General features: G+C 46.1%; 1 protein-coding gene across 5 annotated transcripts in view; it reads left to right on the top strand.

Annotated features, from left to right (window-relative positions):
- MTM1 (myotubularin 1) overlaps positions 1–13,347 on the top strand; it is a 70,691-nt gene extending 57,344 nt beyond the window's left edge. For 4 of the 5 annotated variants that reach the window (XM_067471696.1, XM_067471697.1, XM_067471700.1 and 1 more), the window contains exons 12-15: positions 442–534; positions 4,851–4,964; positions 8,034–8,210; positions 13,082–13,347. In XM_067471696.1, the coding sequence (XP_067327797.1) occupies positions 442–534; positions 4,851–4,964; positions 8,034–8,210; positions 13,082–13,249 (552 nt within the window). In that variant the 3' untranslated portion in view covers positions 13,250–13,347. The remainder of the gene's footprint in view (positions 1–441; positions 535–4,850; positions 4,965–8,033; positions 8,211–13,081) is intronic. The other variant, XM_067471699.1, reaches the window with a different exon arrangement.
- Positions 13,348–16,990: the final 3,643 nt, after the last annotated feature.

Here is a 16,990-nt window from a genome sequence, read left to right as displayed (position 1 = left end):
CAATAAAAATGATTGTTTTTTCCAGAAGTCAAGTGTGGTGGATTGTTGTCTTAGGGTCCCGTTTCCTGCTCTGGGTTGCAACAGCTACGCACCTATGAAATCCTAGTGAACACACGCATAAATGTTTTCTGAAGTAGACAAGATGAGGAGACCTCGCCCAATAGGCATGTGCTTTCTGAATTAAGCTCATTAAATAAAATGGCCGTATCCCACAAATCCATATATCTGATGTGTTTCGATCTTCTGGTTTCCTTGTTGAAAAAAAAATGGAAAGAAACAATGGAAAACTCAATTAATTTAGATTTTCTCTGGACTTAATGCAGCATGACGAGATTGAGAAGTCATTCTTAGTTTTGTTGAACGTTAGTCATTCCCAAGCGCATGTTAATGCAAATCAAGTGATGTTTATGTATCTCTCTCTCTTTTCTATTAAAATACTAGAGAATTGGCCACGGAGACAAAAACCACGCCGATGCTGACAGGTCTCCCATCTTCCTCCAGTTCATTGACTGTGTTTGGCAGATGTCTAAGCAAGTAAGTTCTGCTCCATGTATTGAACTGTTCTTTTCTGTTGATGTGTTGTAAAACATGATGTTTTGGTGTTCATTTGTTTTCAACCTTCCTAATGCCGTGACCCCTTCATACAGTTCCTTATGTTGCGGTGACCCCCCAACCATAAAATTAGTTTTGTTGCTACATCATAACTGTAATTTTGCTATTGTTATGAATCATCAAAAAAACACCTTTTTGCTCACAGACTCGCAAACCTCATTAGACGCACTTTAAACTAGGTCCACCGGGGGAGGGGGACAACAGCCTTGCGAACACTACTTTACCCATAATGTCTGGGAACCGCCAGAAGGCTAAACGGAGGGCTGCACAAACACAACAAGGACCAAGTACCAAAAGCACAATAATCCCAATTAAACAGCTCAAGGGAAGATCTCAGGGGCTCCCATGTCTTTACACTAATGCACAGAGCATGGGAAATAAACAAGACGAACTCCAACTTTTAGCACAACACCACAAATATGATATCATAGGGATCACTGAAACCTGGTGGGATGACTCCTATCGCTGGAATGTAGATATCGAGGGGTATAACCTCTTTCACAGAAACCGAACAAAGGGGAGAGGAGGCGGAGTAGCCTTATATGTCAAAAACTCTTATGCTGCAGAAGAGATTCAAGACAGCAATCTGGGAAACCAGCTTGAAATCATCTGGATAAGAATCAAGGGAACTGGGACTCAAAAAGATGTCGTTGTAAGCGTCTACTACAGACCCCCAAGCCAGGAGGAAGAACTTGATGAAGTCTTCTGCCAACAGTTGACCAAACAGGCACAGAGAAGAGATGTAGTAGTCATGGGCGATTTCAACTATCCCGATATTTGCTGGAAAACAAACTCGGCCAAGAGTACAAGGCCCAACAAATTCCTCGTTTGCCTTGCAGACAATTTCATGGTCCAGAAGGTAGAAGAGGCAACAAGGGGGTTGGCTACTCTTGATCTCATCCTAACAAATGCGGAGGACTTGATCGATGCGGTTGAAGTGGTCGGATCCTTAGGGGCAAGTGACCATGTGCTCCTGCAATTTGAGGTACAAAGGAAGGCCGAAACTAAGACTAGTCAAACTCACATTTTGGACGTTAGGAGAGCTGATTTCCGAAAAATGAAGGAAACGCTGAGCAGCATTCCGTGGACACAGATACTAAAAGACAAGGGAGTTACGGATGGATGGGAATTTCTCAAGAGTGAAATACTCAAGGCGCAATTGCAAACCGTGCCAACAAAGAGAAAAAATAGGACAAGTGCAAAGAAGCCAGAATGGATGTCCAAAGAACTTCTAACTGTGCTGAGACACAAAAGAGACATGCACAAGAACTGGAAAAAGGGAGAAATCACCAAAGAAGAATTCAAACAAATAGCCAACACCTGTAGGGAAAAGGTCCGCAAGGCTAAAGCACAAAATGAGCTCAGGCTTGCCAGGGACATTAAAAACAATAAAAAGGGATTCTTTTCTTATGTCAGTAGAAAAAGGAAAAACAAGGAGGTGATAGGGCCTCTTCGAGGAGAAGATGGGGCAATGCTGACAGAGGGTAGGGAAAAGGCAGAGTGCTCACCAATGCTTCCTCTTCATCTTGGAAAGAAGTGACAAGTGGAGTGCCGCAGGGATCCGTCCTGGGCCCGGTCCTGTTCAACATCTTTATTAATGACTTGGATGAAGGGCTAGAAGGCAGGATCATCAAGTTTGCAGACAACACCAAATTGGGAGGGAGAGCCAAGACTCCAGAGGACAGGAGCAGGATTCAAAACGATCTTGACAGATTAGAGAGATGATGGGCCAAAACTAACAAAATGAAGTTCAACAGTGACAAATGCAAGAGACTCCACTTTGGCAGGAAAAACGAAATGCAAACATACAGAATGGGTGACGCCTGGCTCGAGAGTAGTACGTGTGAAAAAGATCTTGGAGTCCTCGTGGACAACAAGTTAAACATGAGCCAGGAATGTGATGTGGCGGCAAAAAAAGCCAATGGGATTTTGGCCTCAGGCATCGAGAGGAGCCTAGTGTCTAGATCTAAGGAAGTAATGCTCCCCATGCTCTATTCCGCTTTGGTTAGACCACATCTGGAATATTGTGTCCAATTCTGGGCACCAAAATTCAAGAGAGATATTGACAAGCTGGAATGTCCAGAGGAGGGCGACTAAAATGATCAAGGGTCTGGAGAACAAGCCCTATGAGGAGCGGCTTGGGGAGCTGGGCATGTTTAGCCTGAAGAAGAGAAGGCTGAGAGGGGATATGATAGCCATGTATAATAAATATGTGAGAGGAAGCCACAGGGAGGAGGAGGGAGCAAGCTTCCTTTCTGCTTCCTTGGAGACTAGGACGCGGAACAATGGCTTCAAACTACAAGAGAGGAGATTCCATCTGAACATTAGGAAGAACTTCCTGACTGTGAGAGCCGTTCAGCAGTGGAACTCTCTGCCCCGGAGTGTGGTGGAGGCTCCTTCTTTGGAGGCTTTTAAGCAGAGGCTGGATGGCCATTTGTCAGGGGTGGTTTGAATGCAATATTCCTGCTTCTTGGCAGAATGGGGTTGGACTGAATGGCCCATGAGGTCTCTTCCCACTCTAGGATTCTGTGATTCTATGATCATATAAATATCTGATATGCAGGATGTATTTTCATTCACTGGACCAAATTTGGCACAAATACACAATATTTTATTTTTTTTATTTATTTATTTACAGCTTTTCTATTCGGCCCTTCTCCTCACCCCGCAGGGGACTCAGGGCGGATTACAGTGTACACATATATGGCAAATATTCAGTGCCAATTTTGACATACAAACATATACAGACATAGACAGGCTGTCGCTTTCATCATCCATTTGCGACGCTGATGGAGCACTTCCGCATTCCCCGCATTCTTCCCCGCTGGAATGCTTTGCTGGAGTCTTCTTTATGGCCTCATAAATCAGTTAATTTAGCCTCCTCTCACTTTAAGGTGGTACCTAATTTTCCTACTTGACAGATGCAACTGTCTTTCGGGTTGCAAAGGTCGACAACAGGCTTCACAATTGGTTGGAATCCCATTCCAACCTGGGCTGATGAAGCACTTCCGCATTCCCCGCATGCTTCCCCGCTGGAATGCTTTGCTGGAGTCTTCTTTATGGCCTCAGAAATCAGTTAATTTAGCCTCCCCACACTTTACCTAATTTTCCTACTTGACAGATGCAACTGTCTTTCGGGTTGCAAAGGTCGACAACAGACTACACACAATTAGTTCGAAACCCACTCCAACCCGAGCTGGCTTCGAACTCATGACCTTTTGGTCAGAGTGATCTTAATGCAGCTGACACTCATCCCAGCTGCGCCACAATCCCGGTGCAAATTTGAATATTGGTGGGGTTGCAGGGGGATTGATTTTGTCATTTGGGAGTTGTAGTTGCTGGGATTTCTAGTTCACCTACAATTAAAGAGCATTGAATTGAAACAAATGTTTCAAACATCTCACTACACAAGGAGTGACCATCACTCAAAAATTATGATTTTTTTCATTTGGGAGTTGTAGTTGCTGGGATGTATAGTTCACCTACAATCAAAGAGCATTCTGAACTCCACCAGCAATGGAATTGAAACAAATGTGGCACACAGAACTCCCATGACCAACAGAAAATACTGGAAGGATTTGGTGGGGACTGACCTTGAATTTGGGAGTTGTAGTTCACCTCCATCCAGAGAGCACTGTTGACTCAAACAATGATGGATCTGCACCAAAGTTGGCACGAATATTCCATATGCCCAAATGTGAACACTGGTGGAGTTTGGGGAAAATAGACCTTGACGTTTGGGAGATGTAGAGCCAACCTTAGGAAATGGGGCCACAAAGTGGAATCCTCGGCATGCGAGTGCGGAGAAGAGCAAACCACTGACCCCCTGCTGCAATGCACCCTGAGCCCTGCCACATGATGCACAAGGGAGGACCTTCTTGCGGCAACACCAGAGGCACTCCACGAGGCCAGAGACTGGTCAAAGGAATTTTAATCAACTATTTTAATCAGTTTGCAAAATCTGTGTTTTGTTTGTTTGTTTGTTTTAGTTAAAAATGTAATACAAATGTCCGGTTGCTGATGACACGATAAATATATTATTATTATTATTATTATTATTATTATTATTATTATTATTATTATTATTATTATTATTATCAACTTGGGGGCTGCCTGCACATTAAAAATTGTAGTGTAACCGTAATTGGATCTATTTTTCCTTCCAATCAAAGCTGCTTCTGTTTGTGTTCATGTTGTGATGCCCTTTCTTGCTCTGTTTGCCCCTTTTTTTTGTCTAGTTTCCGACGGCTTTTGAATTCAACGAGCAATTTTTGATTACGATTCTGGATCACTTGTACAGCTGCCGCTTTGGGACTTTCTTGTACAACTGCGACTCTGTGAGAGAGAAAGAGGTGAGTTGTTGTTGTTGTTGTATTTATTTCTATTCCACTTTATTCTCCCTCCAAAAAGGATTCCGACAAATATGTGACGTAAAAGCTGAATGCCTTTGATCCCTTTATGTGGAACCGAATGCTTTATGGAATTAGATCTTGGCAGGGCAGGATTGGTCTTAGGACCAGGTTGCCCATGGAATATTTGATCCTAAAAGCTAAAACTTGTGCGCCACTTTGGGAAGCATGACTTGGCCAAGGTAGTCCACGCTCTAGTTACATCCTGTATAGACTACTGCAACACACTCTACGTGGGGCTGCCTTTGAAGACTGCTTGGAAGCTTCAAATGGTCCAGCGCTCGGCAGCCAGGATGCTAACAGGAGCGGCACTCAGGGAGCATACAATTCCTCTGTTGCGCCAGCTCCACTGGCTGCCAGTTTGTTAGTTCAACAGTGACAAATGCAAGATACTCCACTTTGGCAGAAAAAATGAAATGCAAAGAGACAGAATGGGGGACAATGCCTGGCTCGAGAGCAGTACGTGTGAAAAAGATCTTGGAGTCCTCGTGGACAACAAGTTAAACATGAGCCAGGAATGTGATGTGGCGGCAAAAAAAGCCAATGGGATTTTGTCCTGCATCAAGAGGAGCCTAGTGTCTAGATCTAAGGAAGTAATGCTACCCATGCTCTATTCTGCTCTGGTTAGACCACATCTGGAATATTATGTCCAGTTCTGGGCACCACAATTCAAGAAAGATATTGACAAGCTGGAATGTGTCCAGAGAAAGAGGGCGACTAAAAGGATCAAGGGTCTGGAGAACAAGCCCTATGAGGAGCGGCTTAAGGAGCTGGGCATGTTTAGCCTGAAGAAGAGAAGGCTGAGAGGAGATATGATAGCCATGTATAAATATGTGAGAGGAAGCCACAGGGAGGAGGAGGGAGCAAGCTTCCTTTCTGCTTCCTTGGAGACTAGGATGCAATGGAGGAATGGCTTCAAACTACAAGAGAGGAGATTCCATCTGAACATGAGGAAGAACTTCCTGACTGTGAGAGCCGTTCAGCAGTGGAACTCTCTGCCCCAGAGTGTGGTGGAGGCTCCTTCTTTGGAAGCATTTAAGCAGAGGCTGGATGGCCATCTGTCAGGGGTGCTTTGAATGCAATGTTCCTGCTCCTTGGCAGAAGGGGGTTGGACTGGATGGCCCAGCAGGTCTCTTCCAACTCTTGGATTCTAGGATTCTATGAGGCTGGATGGCCATCTGTCAGGGGTGATTTGAATGCAATGTTCCTGCTTCTTGGCAGAATGGGGTTGGACTGGATGGCCCATGAGGTCTCTTCCAACTCTTTGATTCTATGATTCTATCTCTGGGGTCGGTAGGGGGTGAGGCGGTCCCTCAGGTCCATCGGCCCCAGACCATGCAAGGCCTTCAAGGGGAGTCCCATCCCTTTGAAAGTGATCCGGTGCTCAATGGGTAACCAATGCAGCTGCAGTCAGATTGGGGTGATGTGGCATCTCATCTGAGTTCCCACCTGAATTTTGTACCAACTTGAGCTTCCAGATCACTGACAGAGGAAGGCCAATGTAGAGGGCGTTACAGTAGTCCAGTCTTGAGATGACCGTGGCCTGGATCACCATGGCTAGGTCATCCCTGGACAGGGAGGGGGCCAGCCGTCTAGCCTGCCGCAGGGGAAAGAAAGAAGGCGGTTCTGCTCACGGCGGAGAGAGACCTGGGCCTCCATCCTCAGCAGAAAGAGGGTCCAAAAGGACTCCCAGACACTTGACCAACGATGACGGGCGTAGCGCCTCGCCATCCAGGGTAGGCGGGGACGAGGGGCAGGGCCTTCTCAGTGGTGGCCCCTCACCTATGGAATTCACTCCCCGGGGATATCAGATCAGCAACATCCCTCCTTTCATTCAGAAAGAAATTAAAGACGTGGATGTGGGACCAGGCGTTTGGGCACTCTGGCAGATAAATAAGGGACTGTGACGATGGATAGGAACTGGACAAGGTAGAGTGAAATATGAACTCTGAGTTGGTGAACGCTGTGTCTGAGATTGGCTATTGATTGTGTGATATATTGTTGTTTTTAAGTGTTTTAATTGTTGACTATTTAATTGCTGGTTTTATATGTTATTGTATTTGTGTAGGCACCAAGATGTGCCTTTTGTAAGCCGCCCTGAGTCCCCCCTCGGGGGTTGAGAAGGGCGGGGTAGAAGCACACGAAATAAATAAATAAATAAATAAATAAATAGGCAGCTGGATATCCCCACTGCCCGGTCGACCCAGCCATAGGATCTCCATCTTTGCTGGATTCACCCTCAACCTGCTGGCACGCAGCCATCCAGTCACGGTCTCGAGGCACGGATGGAAGGAATCGGAGACAGAGTCTGGTCTGCCCTCCATCCTCAGCTCCAGCTGAGTGTCATCAGCATACTGGTCACACTCCAGCCCAAAACCTTGGACCAGTTGAGCAAGTGGTCGCATAGAGATGTTCAACAAGAGAGGGGAGAGAATGGCCCCCTGAGGAGGAACCCCACAAGAGAGAGAGAGGGGACCTCTCAGAGACCAGGCCTCCCCTCTCCACTCGCTTGTGAAGAAAGGAGGGGAGCCAGTTTAAAAGAAACTTTATGGAATTAGATCTTGGCAGGGCAGGATTGGTCTTGGGACCCGGTTGCCCATGGATATTGATCCTAAAAGCTGAGTTTCATCAGAGGGAGTACCTTCATTGAAACCATATAGCCTGATAAATAGACATGGAGCTCCAGGCTTTCAAAATAAATTTGAAAAATAGCTCCTTATGCTTGTTCCCTTTGTTTTCATGCCTTGTTTCCGGGTTGTTAACATCGGAAAAGTAACCCTGGGCGCTGGAAAGGTCCTTGTTCTGATGGAACGGGACTCTTCTTACGCTCCTTCCTTCAACGGGCGCTTTTGAAGATGCCTTTGAGAGAATGTGTGCCTGTTACATAAGGGCCGTTACGCAAGGCAGCAGTTACGTGAAGTGCAAAAGCTGTCAAGCCACACGGTTCTGTTGTGTGCCACGTACCTGAAATAATGCTGACTCTTTGGTATTTCTCTTTGTGTGTGTGTGCAGAAGTTGAGCGAGAAAACGTTGTCTCTCTGGTCCTTGATCAACAGCGCAAAAGCAAAATATGTCAACCCCTTTTACACGAAAGAATTGAATCGTGCTCTTTATCCTGTCGCCAGTATGCGGCACTTGGAACTCTGGGTCAATTATTACATTCGGTGGAACCCAAGGATTCGGCAACAGGTAAGCTGTTTATGGCAAAGCACTGCTTCTCAACCTTCCTAATGTCGCGGCCCCATAATACAGTTCCTCATGTTGTGGTGACCCCCAACCATCACATCATTTTTGTTGCTACTTCATACTTAGGCGATGCCTCGTTTTCCAAGGAGGATTGTCTTCCTGTATTTTTGTGGGTCCGTATGTGGCTGTGGATCCCTCTTCTTGACCTGCATCTTCTTCCGCAGTGAGGGCATCGGTTTCCAGGTGGAAGGCGGTCTCGGTTGGGGTTGGCTTGACGCGCCTTCCTCTTGGCACGCTTCTCTCTTTCACCCTCCATGGTGCCTCTTCAAATTCTGCAGCACTGCTGGTCACATCTGACCTCCAGCTGGAGTGCTCAAGGGCCAGGGCTTCCCACTTCTCAGTGTCTATGCCAGAGTTTTTAAGGTTGGCACTCCAAGTGGCCAGATACTGGTCAAAGGACATTTAATCAGCTACCAAGTTTGCAAAATTTGTGTGTGTGTTTTTTTATCTGTTTGTTTGTTTTGTTCTGTTAGAAATGTAATACAATGTTCTGGTTGCGGATGACATGATAAATAAATAGCCCATCTTTCAAACTCTTTTCCTGTCCACCAACGTTCCGTTTTCCGTTCTTGGACCATCGCTTCAATGCTGGTGGTCTTTGCTTCTTCCAGCATGCTGACGTTTGTCCACCTGTCTTCCCAAGAGATTTGCAGGATTTTCCGGAGGCAGCGCTGATGGAATCGTTCCAGGAGTTGCATGTGACATCTGTAGACAGTCCACGTCTCACAGGCATAGAGCAGGGTTGGGAGGACAATAGCTTTATCAACAAGCACCTTGGTATCCCTACGGATGTCCCGGTCCTCAAACACTCTCTGCTTCATTCGGAAAAATGCTGCACTCGCAGAGCTCAGGCGGTGTTGTATTTCAGTGTCAATGTTGACTTTGGTGGAGAGGTGGCTTCCAAGGGAGCGGAAATGGTCGACATTTTCTAATGTGACACCATTAAGCTGTATCACTGGCATTGGAGAGGGATTGGCTAGTGACTGCTGGAACAGCACCTTGGTTTTTTCAGTATTCAATGACAGGCTGAGCTTCTTGTATGCTTCTGCGAAAGTGTTTAGAGTGCTTGTGGTGAAGGCTCCTTTAGAGGCTTTTAAGCAGAGGCTGGATGGCCATCTATTGGGGGTGATTTGAATGCAATATTCCTGCTTCTTGGCAGAAGGGGGTTGGACTGGGTGATGGCCCAGGAGGTCTCTTCCAACTCTTTGATTCTATGATTCTATAACTTCCTGACTGTGAGAGCCATTCAGAAGTGGAACTCTCTGCCCCGGAGGGAGTGTGGTGGAGGCTCCTTCTTTGCAAGCTTTGAAACAGAGGCTGGATGGCCATCTGTCAGGGGTGATTTGAATGCAATATTCCTGCTTCTTGGCAGAAGGGGGTTGGACTGGGTGATGGCCCAGGAGGTCTCTTCCAACTCTTGGATTCTAGGATTCTATAACTTCCTGACTGTGAGAGCCATTCAGAAGTGGAACTCTCTGCCCCGGAGGGAGTGTGGTGGAGGCTCCTTCTTTGGAAGCTTTGAAACAGTGGCTGGCTGGCCATCTGTCAGGGGTGATTTGAATGCAATATTCCTGCTTCTTGGCAGAAGGGGGTTGGACTGGGTGATGGCCCAGGAGGTCTCTTCCAACTCTTTGATTCTAGGATTCTATAACTTCCTGACTGTGAGAGCCATTCAGAAGTGGAACTCTCTGCCCCGGAGTGTGGTGGAGGCTCCTTCTTTGCAAGCTTTGAAACAGAGGCTGGATGGCCATCTGTCAGGGGTGATTTGAATGCAATATTCCTGCTTCTTGGCAGAATGGGGTTGGACTGGATGATGGCCCAGGAGGTCTCTTCCAACTCCACAGATATATAAACTCAATTTCCTAGTTCCAACAGACCTCACTACCTCTGAGGATGCTTGCCATAGATGCAGGCGAAACATCAGGAGAAAATACCTCTAGAATATGGCCATATAGCCCGAAAAACCTTCAACAATCCAAATACAACACAATTATAAGCAATAATACCGCACTCCAAGGAAGTAAAGCAACGACTAGAGCTTTCTCTGTCTCCGCATTGATGGGTTTTGTGAGCTTGCTCTTTCTTTCACTGGCAGTCTGCCCTTGAAGCACAGGAAAAGATGGCCCCTGCCTGGCAGCTTTCATCCTCCAGATTTGGCAGAACAGCTGGGAGCAAATCGAGACGGAAGCGCCTGGGTTTGACAAACGGCCTTTCTCGGGGAGCCACTCGACAGAAAAAGCCGTCTTCGGGCAGGGCTTTTGTGTCGAGCCTCTCTGATGGTGTGAATGGCACTCCGGGGCTGGAAGGAAGCCAGGCAGCCGCCTCTCTCTCTCTCGGCCTTCCAGCGCTCCTATTTCACATTGGTTTTGAAGACCCAAAGGGATAGATTTTGCACACTCCTTCGGGAGTCCTTCGGGAGATGGTAGCAGGGTATAAATAAAGGTTTATTATTATTACTATTATTATTATTATTAGGAGATACATTCGGACAGGTATGCTGGACCAGAGCCATATAAGGTTTTATAGGTCAAAACCAGCACTTTGAATTGTGCTCGGAATTGGAGCTGACACAAATATGATACAATCCTCATATTGCATCAGCTTTTCAACATTATTATATATGTATGTATGTATATGCACACACATACACAACCGCACACACACACCAGTATAAAACACATATGTCAAAACACATAGCACAGTGATCCAAACACAGCAGTGATAGCATGCAAAACGTACAAATAATAATAATAATAATAATAATATTTATTTATGTATCAAGTCATCAGCAACCAGACCATTGTATTACATTTCTAACAGAACAAAAAAAACAAACAGATTTTTTAAAAAAACCCACAGATTTTGCAAACTTGGTAGTTGATTAAATGTCCTTTGACCATTCTCTGTCCCCTTGGAGTGCCTCTGATGTTGCCGCAAGAAGGTCCTCCCTTGTGCATCATGTGGCAGAGCTCAAGGTGCATTGCAGCAGGTGGTCAGTGGTTTGCTCCTCTCCACACTCGCATGTCATGAATTCCACTTTGTGGCCCCATTTCTTGAGGTTGGCTCTGCATCTCGTGGTGCCAGAGCGCAGTCTGTTCAGCGCCTTCCAAGTCGCCCAGTCCTCTGTGTGCCCAGGGGGGAGTCTCTCATTTATTATCAAGTTCTGGGTTTGAGCCTGCCACTTTTGGACTCTCGCTTGCTGAGGTGTTCCAGCGAGTGTCTCTTTAGATCTTAGAAAACTATTTCTTGATTTAAGTCATTGACGTGCTGGATGATACCCAAACAAGGGATGGGCTGGAGATGTCTCTGCCTTGGTCCTTTCACTATTGGCGGATGTCACCCGGCGGATGTCAGGTGTTGCAATACCGGCTAAGCAGTGTAATTTCTCCAGTGGTGTAGGGCGCAGACACCCTGTAATAATGCGGCATGTCTCATGAAGAGCCACATCCACTGTTTTAGCGTGGTGAGATGTGTTCCACACTGGGCATGCATACTCAGCAGCAGAGTAGCACAGCGCAAGGGTAGATGTCTTCACTGTGTCTGCTTGTGATCCCCAGGTTGTGCCAATCAGCTTGTGTATGATATTGTTTCTAGCGCCCACGTTTTGCTTGATGTTCAGGCAGTGCTTCTTGTAGGTCAGAGCACGGTCCAGGGTGACTCCTCCCAGGTACCTGAGTGTGCTGCAATGCTCCCGTGGGATTCCTTCCCAGATAATAATTGTCAGAGCTCGGGATGCTTGTCTGTTCTTAAGGTGAAAGGCACATGTCTGTGTTTTAGATGGGTTGGGGATCAGATGGTTTTCCCTCTAGTAGGCAGTAAGAGCACCTAGAGCTTCGGAGAGCTTCTGTTCTACCATCTCAAAGCTCCCTGCTTGAGCGGTGATGGCACGATCATCAACATAGATGAAGCTCTCTATCCCTTCTGGCAATGGCTGGTCATTGGTGTAGATGTTGAACATGGATGAAGCAAGCACACTCCCCTGAGGCAGGCCGTTCTGTTTCCGCCATCTGCTTCTCTGGTCCTGGAACTCAACAAAAAAGCTCCTGTTTTGTAACAGGTTTCCTATGAGGCGGGTGAGACGGTAGTCCTTTGTGATATTATACGTTTTTCTCAGGAGGAGGCAGCGGTGGTTCACAGTATCATAGGCTGCGGACCGGTCTATGAAGACAGCTCCTGTGATCTGCTGCCTTTCAAAGCCATCTTCCATGTGCTGAGTCAGGTTCAGCACTTGCGATGTGCAGCTTTTGCCTTTCCTGAAGCCAGCTTGCTGTGGTATCAGACAGGGGTCTATTTGTTCCATAATTCTATGCAAAATAAGTCTCTCCAGAACTTTGTAGAGGTGGCACAACAGGGAGATTGGTCTGTAGCTTTTTGGATCATTACGGTCTTTGCCTGGCTTCAAGATGGCGATGACTCTTGCTTTCCTCCAGATTTTGGGGATCTGACAGGATGCCGTGCAGTTGTTCATCAGCTCCAGCAGCCAGCGCCTTGCTTTTGGGCCAAAGTTCTTGATTTGTTCCATCCGTAGGTCATCCAGGCCAGCTGCTTTGCCATTCTTACATTTATTGAGAGCCATGTCCAATTCAGTAGATGTAAAGGGTTCATGAAGGTTGTTGTTCTCAATCTCTGGTTGTCTGGCTATTGGTAAATGAATTCTAGATGACTAGGATTTCTTTGTGTGAGGAAGAGTTCCCAAAATAGATGTCTGAGTACTGTATTGGGATTGAGAGGCCTCTGTTGACGTTCATGTTGTGTGGAATCTCCACTATATGCCCGAAATGACGACGTTTTCACATCTTTCCGCTTCTCCCCAGCAGCCAAACCCGGTGGAGCAGCGCTACCTGGAGCTCCTGGCTCTGCGCGACGACTACATGCGGCGGCTGGAAGAGCTGCAGATCACCAACAACCCCAGACTGTCCAATTCCTCTTCCTCCTCCTCGTCTTCCTCACAGATGATGTCGCATGTGCAGACGCACTTTTGAAGGACGCTTCCTTTGGAACGCTGTCATCATCCCTTTCGGTGGTGCTGAATCGGACGTTGCGGACGGGAGGGAAACAGATCGGATGCCTTACCTAGAGCTCCCGCCTCGTCCTTTGAGAGGGGAGGGGGCGAATACAAGTGGGCTTTTAAAAGTTGATTTATGTGCCTTTCAGAACCGTTTGCCTGCAGACATCTTCGTCGACTATAGTGTTTTAAAAGGAGTGTTTTTTTTCTCCTCCTGCAGCCTCCAAACATATTTATGTAATGCTTTCAGTAACAGCCATAAGCTTTTTTTGGAACTCGTTTTCCTTTACAGCAGGTACGGGCCAATTTGGGCCCTCTTTTCTCGTGTTTTGGACTTCAACTCCCACAATTCCTGGCCTCAGGCCCCTTCCTTTTCCCCCTCAGCCGCTTAAGCTAGATGATAGTGTGATAGATCTAAAGGATGCCTACCTTCATATCCAACATATCTATTTGTTGGTGGTATATGAAGGTAGGCATCTTTTAGGTCTATCACGCTTAAGCAGCTGAGGGGGGGAAGGAAAGGGCCTGAGGCCAGGAATTGTGGGAGTTGAAGTCCAAAACACGAGAAAAGAGGGCCCAAATTGGCCCATGCTTGCTCTCTCTTGCTCAGACTTAAAATGCGTCTATCTCTATATTGAGCAAAGTGCCATCAGTGCCAAATGGCAAGCCTTTGGAGAGCACAGGTGTACATTGCAATTTCTATAAGTTCCTACCGATCCAATAAAAGTCATTGCAGTGGTGGTGGCCCCAAAAAAGCTATCACGACTTAATGTCACTAGACGTTTGTGCCTATTCAGAGCATCAGCCTTATCTTCTCAAAGTCAATAGTAATATTTTATTCTGGAATATATTTGTTGGTTTGTTTGTTTGTTCGGGTGTGTGCGTGCGAGCGTGTAAATAATGTTCCCTTCATGGATCAGTGTTTTATCAAATAGACCAGGTCTGGGCAAACCCAGGACAGGGGGCAGGATGCGGCCCTTTGGGCTCTTCTCAGGCCCTCCTCTCTCTTGCCATCCTATCCTTCCTTCCTTCCTTCCCTCCCTCCTTCCTTCCTTCCCTCCCTCCTTCCCTCCCTCCTTCCTTCCCTTTCATTCCTCCTTCCTATCCTTCCTTACTTTCCTCTTTCTCTCTCCCTCCTTCCTTCCCTTACACTATTTCATCCTTCCTTTCTATCCTCCTTCCTCCCTCCCTCCCTCCTTCCTCTCTCTCCTTCCTTCCTTCCTTCCTTCCTATCTTTCCTTCTCTCTTTCCTCCCTCTTTCATCCTCCCTCTTTCATCCACCCTTTCTTCCCTCCCTCTTTCCTCCCTCCCTCCTTCCTCTCCCTTTCTCCTTCCTTCCTTCCTGTATTTTCTTCTCTCTTTCCTCTCTTTTTCTCCCTCCATTTCCTTCCACCCTTTCGTCCTTTCTTCCTTTCCTCTTTCATCCCTCCTTCCTCTATCTCCTTCCTTCCTTCCTTCCTTCCTTCCTTCCTGTCTTTCCTTCTCTCTTTCCTCCCTCTTTCTCCCTCCCTCCATTTCCTTCCACCCTTTTGTCCTTCCTTCCCTCTTTCATCCCTCCTTCCTCTCTCTCTCTCTCCCCTTCCTTCCTCTTTCCTTCTCTCTTCCCTCCCTTTTTCTCCCCCTTCATTTCCTTCCATCCTGTCTTCCTTCCCCCCTTTCTCTCTCCTTCCAGCCTTCCTTCTCTCTTTCCTTCCTCTTTCTCCCTCCATTTCCATCCTTTTATCTTTCTTTCCTTTTCCCTTCCATCCATCCCTTTCCCTTCCACCTTTTTGTCCTTGCCTCCTTCCCACACTTTTCTTTTTCCTTCCTTCTCTCTTTCCTTCCTCTTTAGTTTCCTCTTTCTCCTCCCTCCCTCCCTTCCTTCCCTCTTCCCTCCCTCTTTCTCCTTCCTTCCACCCTTCCCTTCCTCCCTTTCATCCATTCTTCTTTCTCTTTTGTCTTTCCTCCCTCTTTCTTGCTCTCCCTCTTTCTCCTTCCGCCCTTGCATCCTTCTCTCTTTCCTTCTTCTTTCCTTTCCTTCCTTCCTTCTATCACCGGGCAGCCCGTCTTCCTCGCAGGGAGTGCTAAAATGCGGCCCCCAAGTTTGAAAGTTTGCCCAGGCCTGAAATAAACTCAAAAATCTGTCTGCACTGAAGAGATTTGGAAGTTTTGCAGCTCTTTTGCTTTCCTGTCTTCGTGTCCGTCTTTCGTGTCTAGTTTTATAATTTGTTCCTTTCTGGGAATCTTTTTTTTTTTAATAATGGTAAGAAGCACTTGTAAAATCTGCACAAATCTTGTTAAACTCGGTATTTTAATTAATATTTTGCTTAGGATACGAAGTTTTTAACTGGTTATTTGTTCAGTTCGGAACACGCTCAAGAACATAGGATGTATGAAGGACTTGTGTGTCGCTAGCGTGACCTTCTTAAGCAAACGGGCTCTTTGAGGGTGTTGTAAATTATTGTCCGTGTACGTTTTGCGAGCGGGGAGGATACGATAGGATCAATCTGTACATTGCGCTGGGAGTGTATGAATTCATCTTTGTAAAGTGTAAATATCGGGAGTTCTAACGTTTCAAGTCCGTAAAGAACTATAGATTTCTTAGTTGTAGAGGACGTCGGAGGAGGAGGGAGTATTTTAGACATAGTATATTTTCCTTACCAGAAAGGTCGGAGCACATTAATACAGTAAATAGTCTACTAAGGAATTTGCACTACTTCTTCAGGGTATAGATTGAAGTCCTAGAGCTCTCTCAACTCATGAATTTCCACTCTTTTCACCATCTTTTGGTCATCTGTTTCACAATTACACACATACCCTGTTTCCCCAAAAATAAGGCAGTGTCTTATATTAAATTTTGCTCCCAAAGATGCGCTAGGTCTTATTTTCAGGGGATGCCTTGTTTTTCCATGAAAAAGAATCCACATTTGTTGTTAAACAAAAAATAAACGAACATTTATGATATACTGTACAGTAGTTGTCAGTATGTAATTAATATATTGTCCCTCACACACAGGCCACAAGAAATAAGGGCTTCCACGCACTGTGTGGAGACTGTCACGACCTCCCAGAGCGGATTCTGGACCACTTGGACAGCAGGGACGGTATTGCATCTTCTAGCCACTGGGAGAGCATGCTTCTAAACAAAAAAATTTGCTAGGTCTTACTTTCAGGGGAGGCCTTATATTTAGGAATTCAGCAGAAACCTTTATTAGGTCTTATTTTCAAGGGAGGACTTATATTTAGCAATTCAGCAGAAACCTCTACTAGGTCTTACTTTCTGGGGAGGCCTATTTAGGAATTCAGCAGAAACCTCTACTAGGGCTTATTTTCAGGGGAGGACTTATATTTAGCAATTCATCAGAAACCTCTACTAGGTGTTACTTTCTGGGGAGGCCTATTTAGGAATTCAGCAGAAACCTCTACTAGGGCTTATTTTCAGGGGGGGCTTATATTTAGCAATTCAGCAGAAACCTTTACTAGGTCTTATTTTCAGGGGAGGCCTTATATTTAGGAATCCAGCAGAAACGCCTACTAGGGCTTATTTTCAGGGGAGGACTTATATTTAGCAATTCAGCAGAAACCTCTGCTACGTCTTACTTTCAGGGGAGGCCTTATATTTAGCAATTCATCAGAAACCTCTGCTAGGTCTTACTTTCAGGGGAGGCCTTATATTTAGGAATTCAGCAGAAACCCCTACTAGGTCTTACTTTCAAGGGAGGCCTTACATTTAGGAATT

This window comes from Anolis sagrei, chromosome 10 (genome assembly GCF_037176765.1).
Source record: "Anolis sagrei isolate rAnoSag1 chromosome 10, rAnoSag1.mat, whole genome shotgun sequence".
Classification (NCBI taxonomy): domain Eukaryota; kingdom Metazoa; phylum Chordata; class Lepidosauria; order Squamata; family Dactyloidae; genus Anolis; species Anolis sagrei.
The sequence above is the reverse complement of the archived record's forward strand: the minus strand, read 5'-3'. Positions and strand labels throughout refer to the sequence as shown.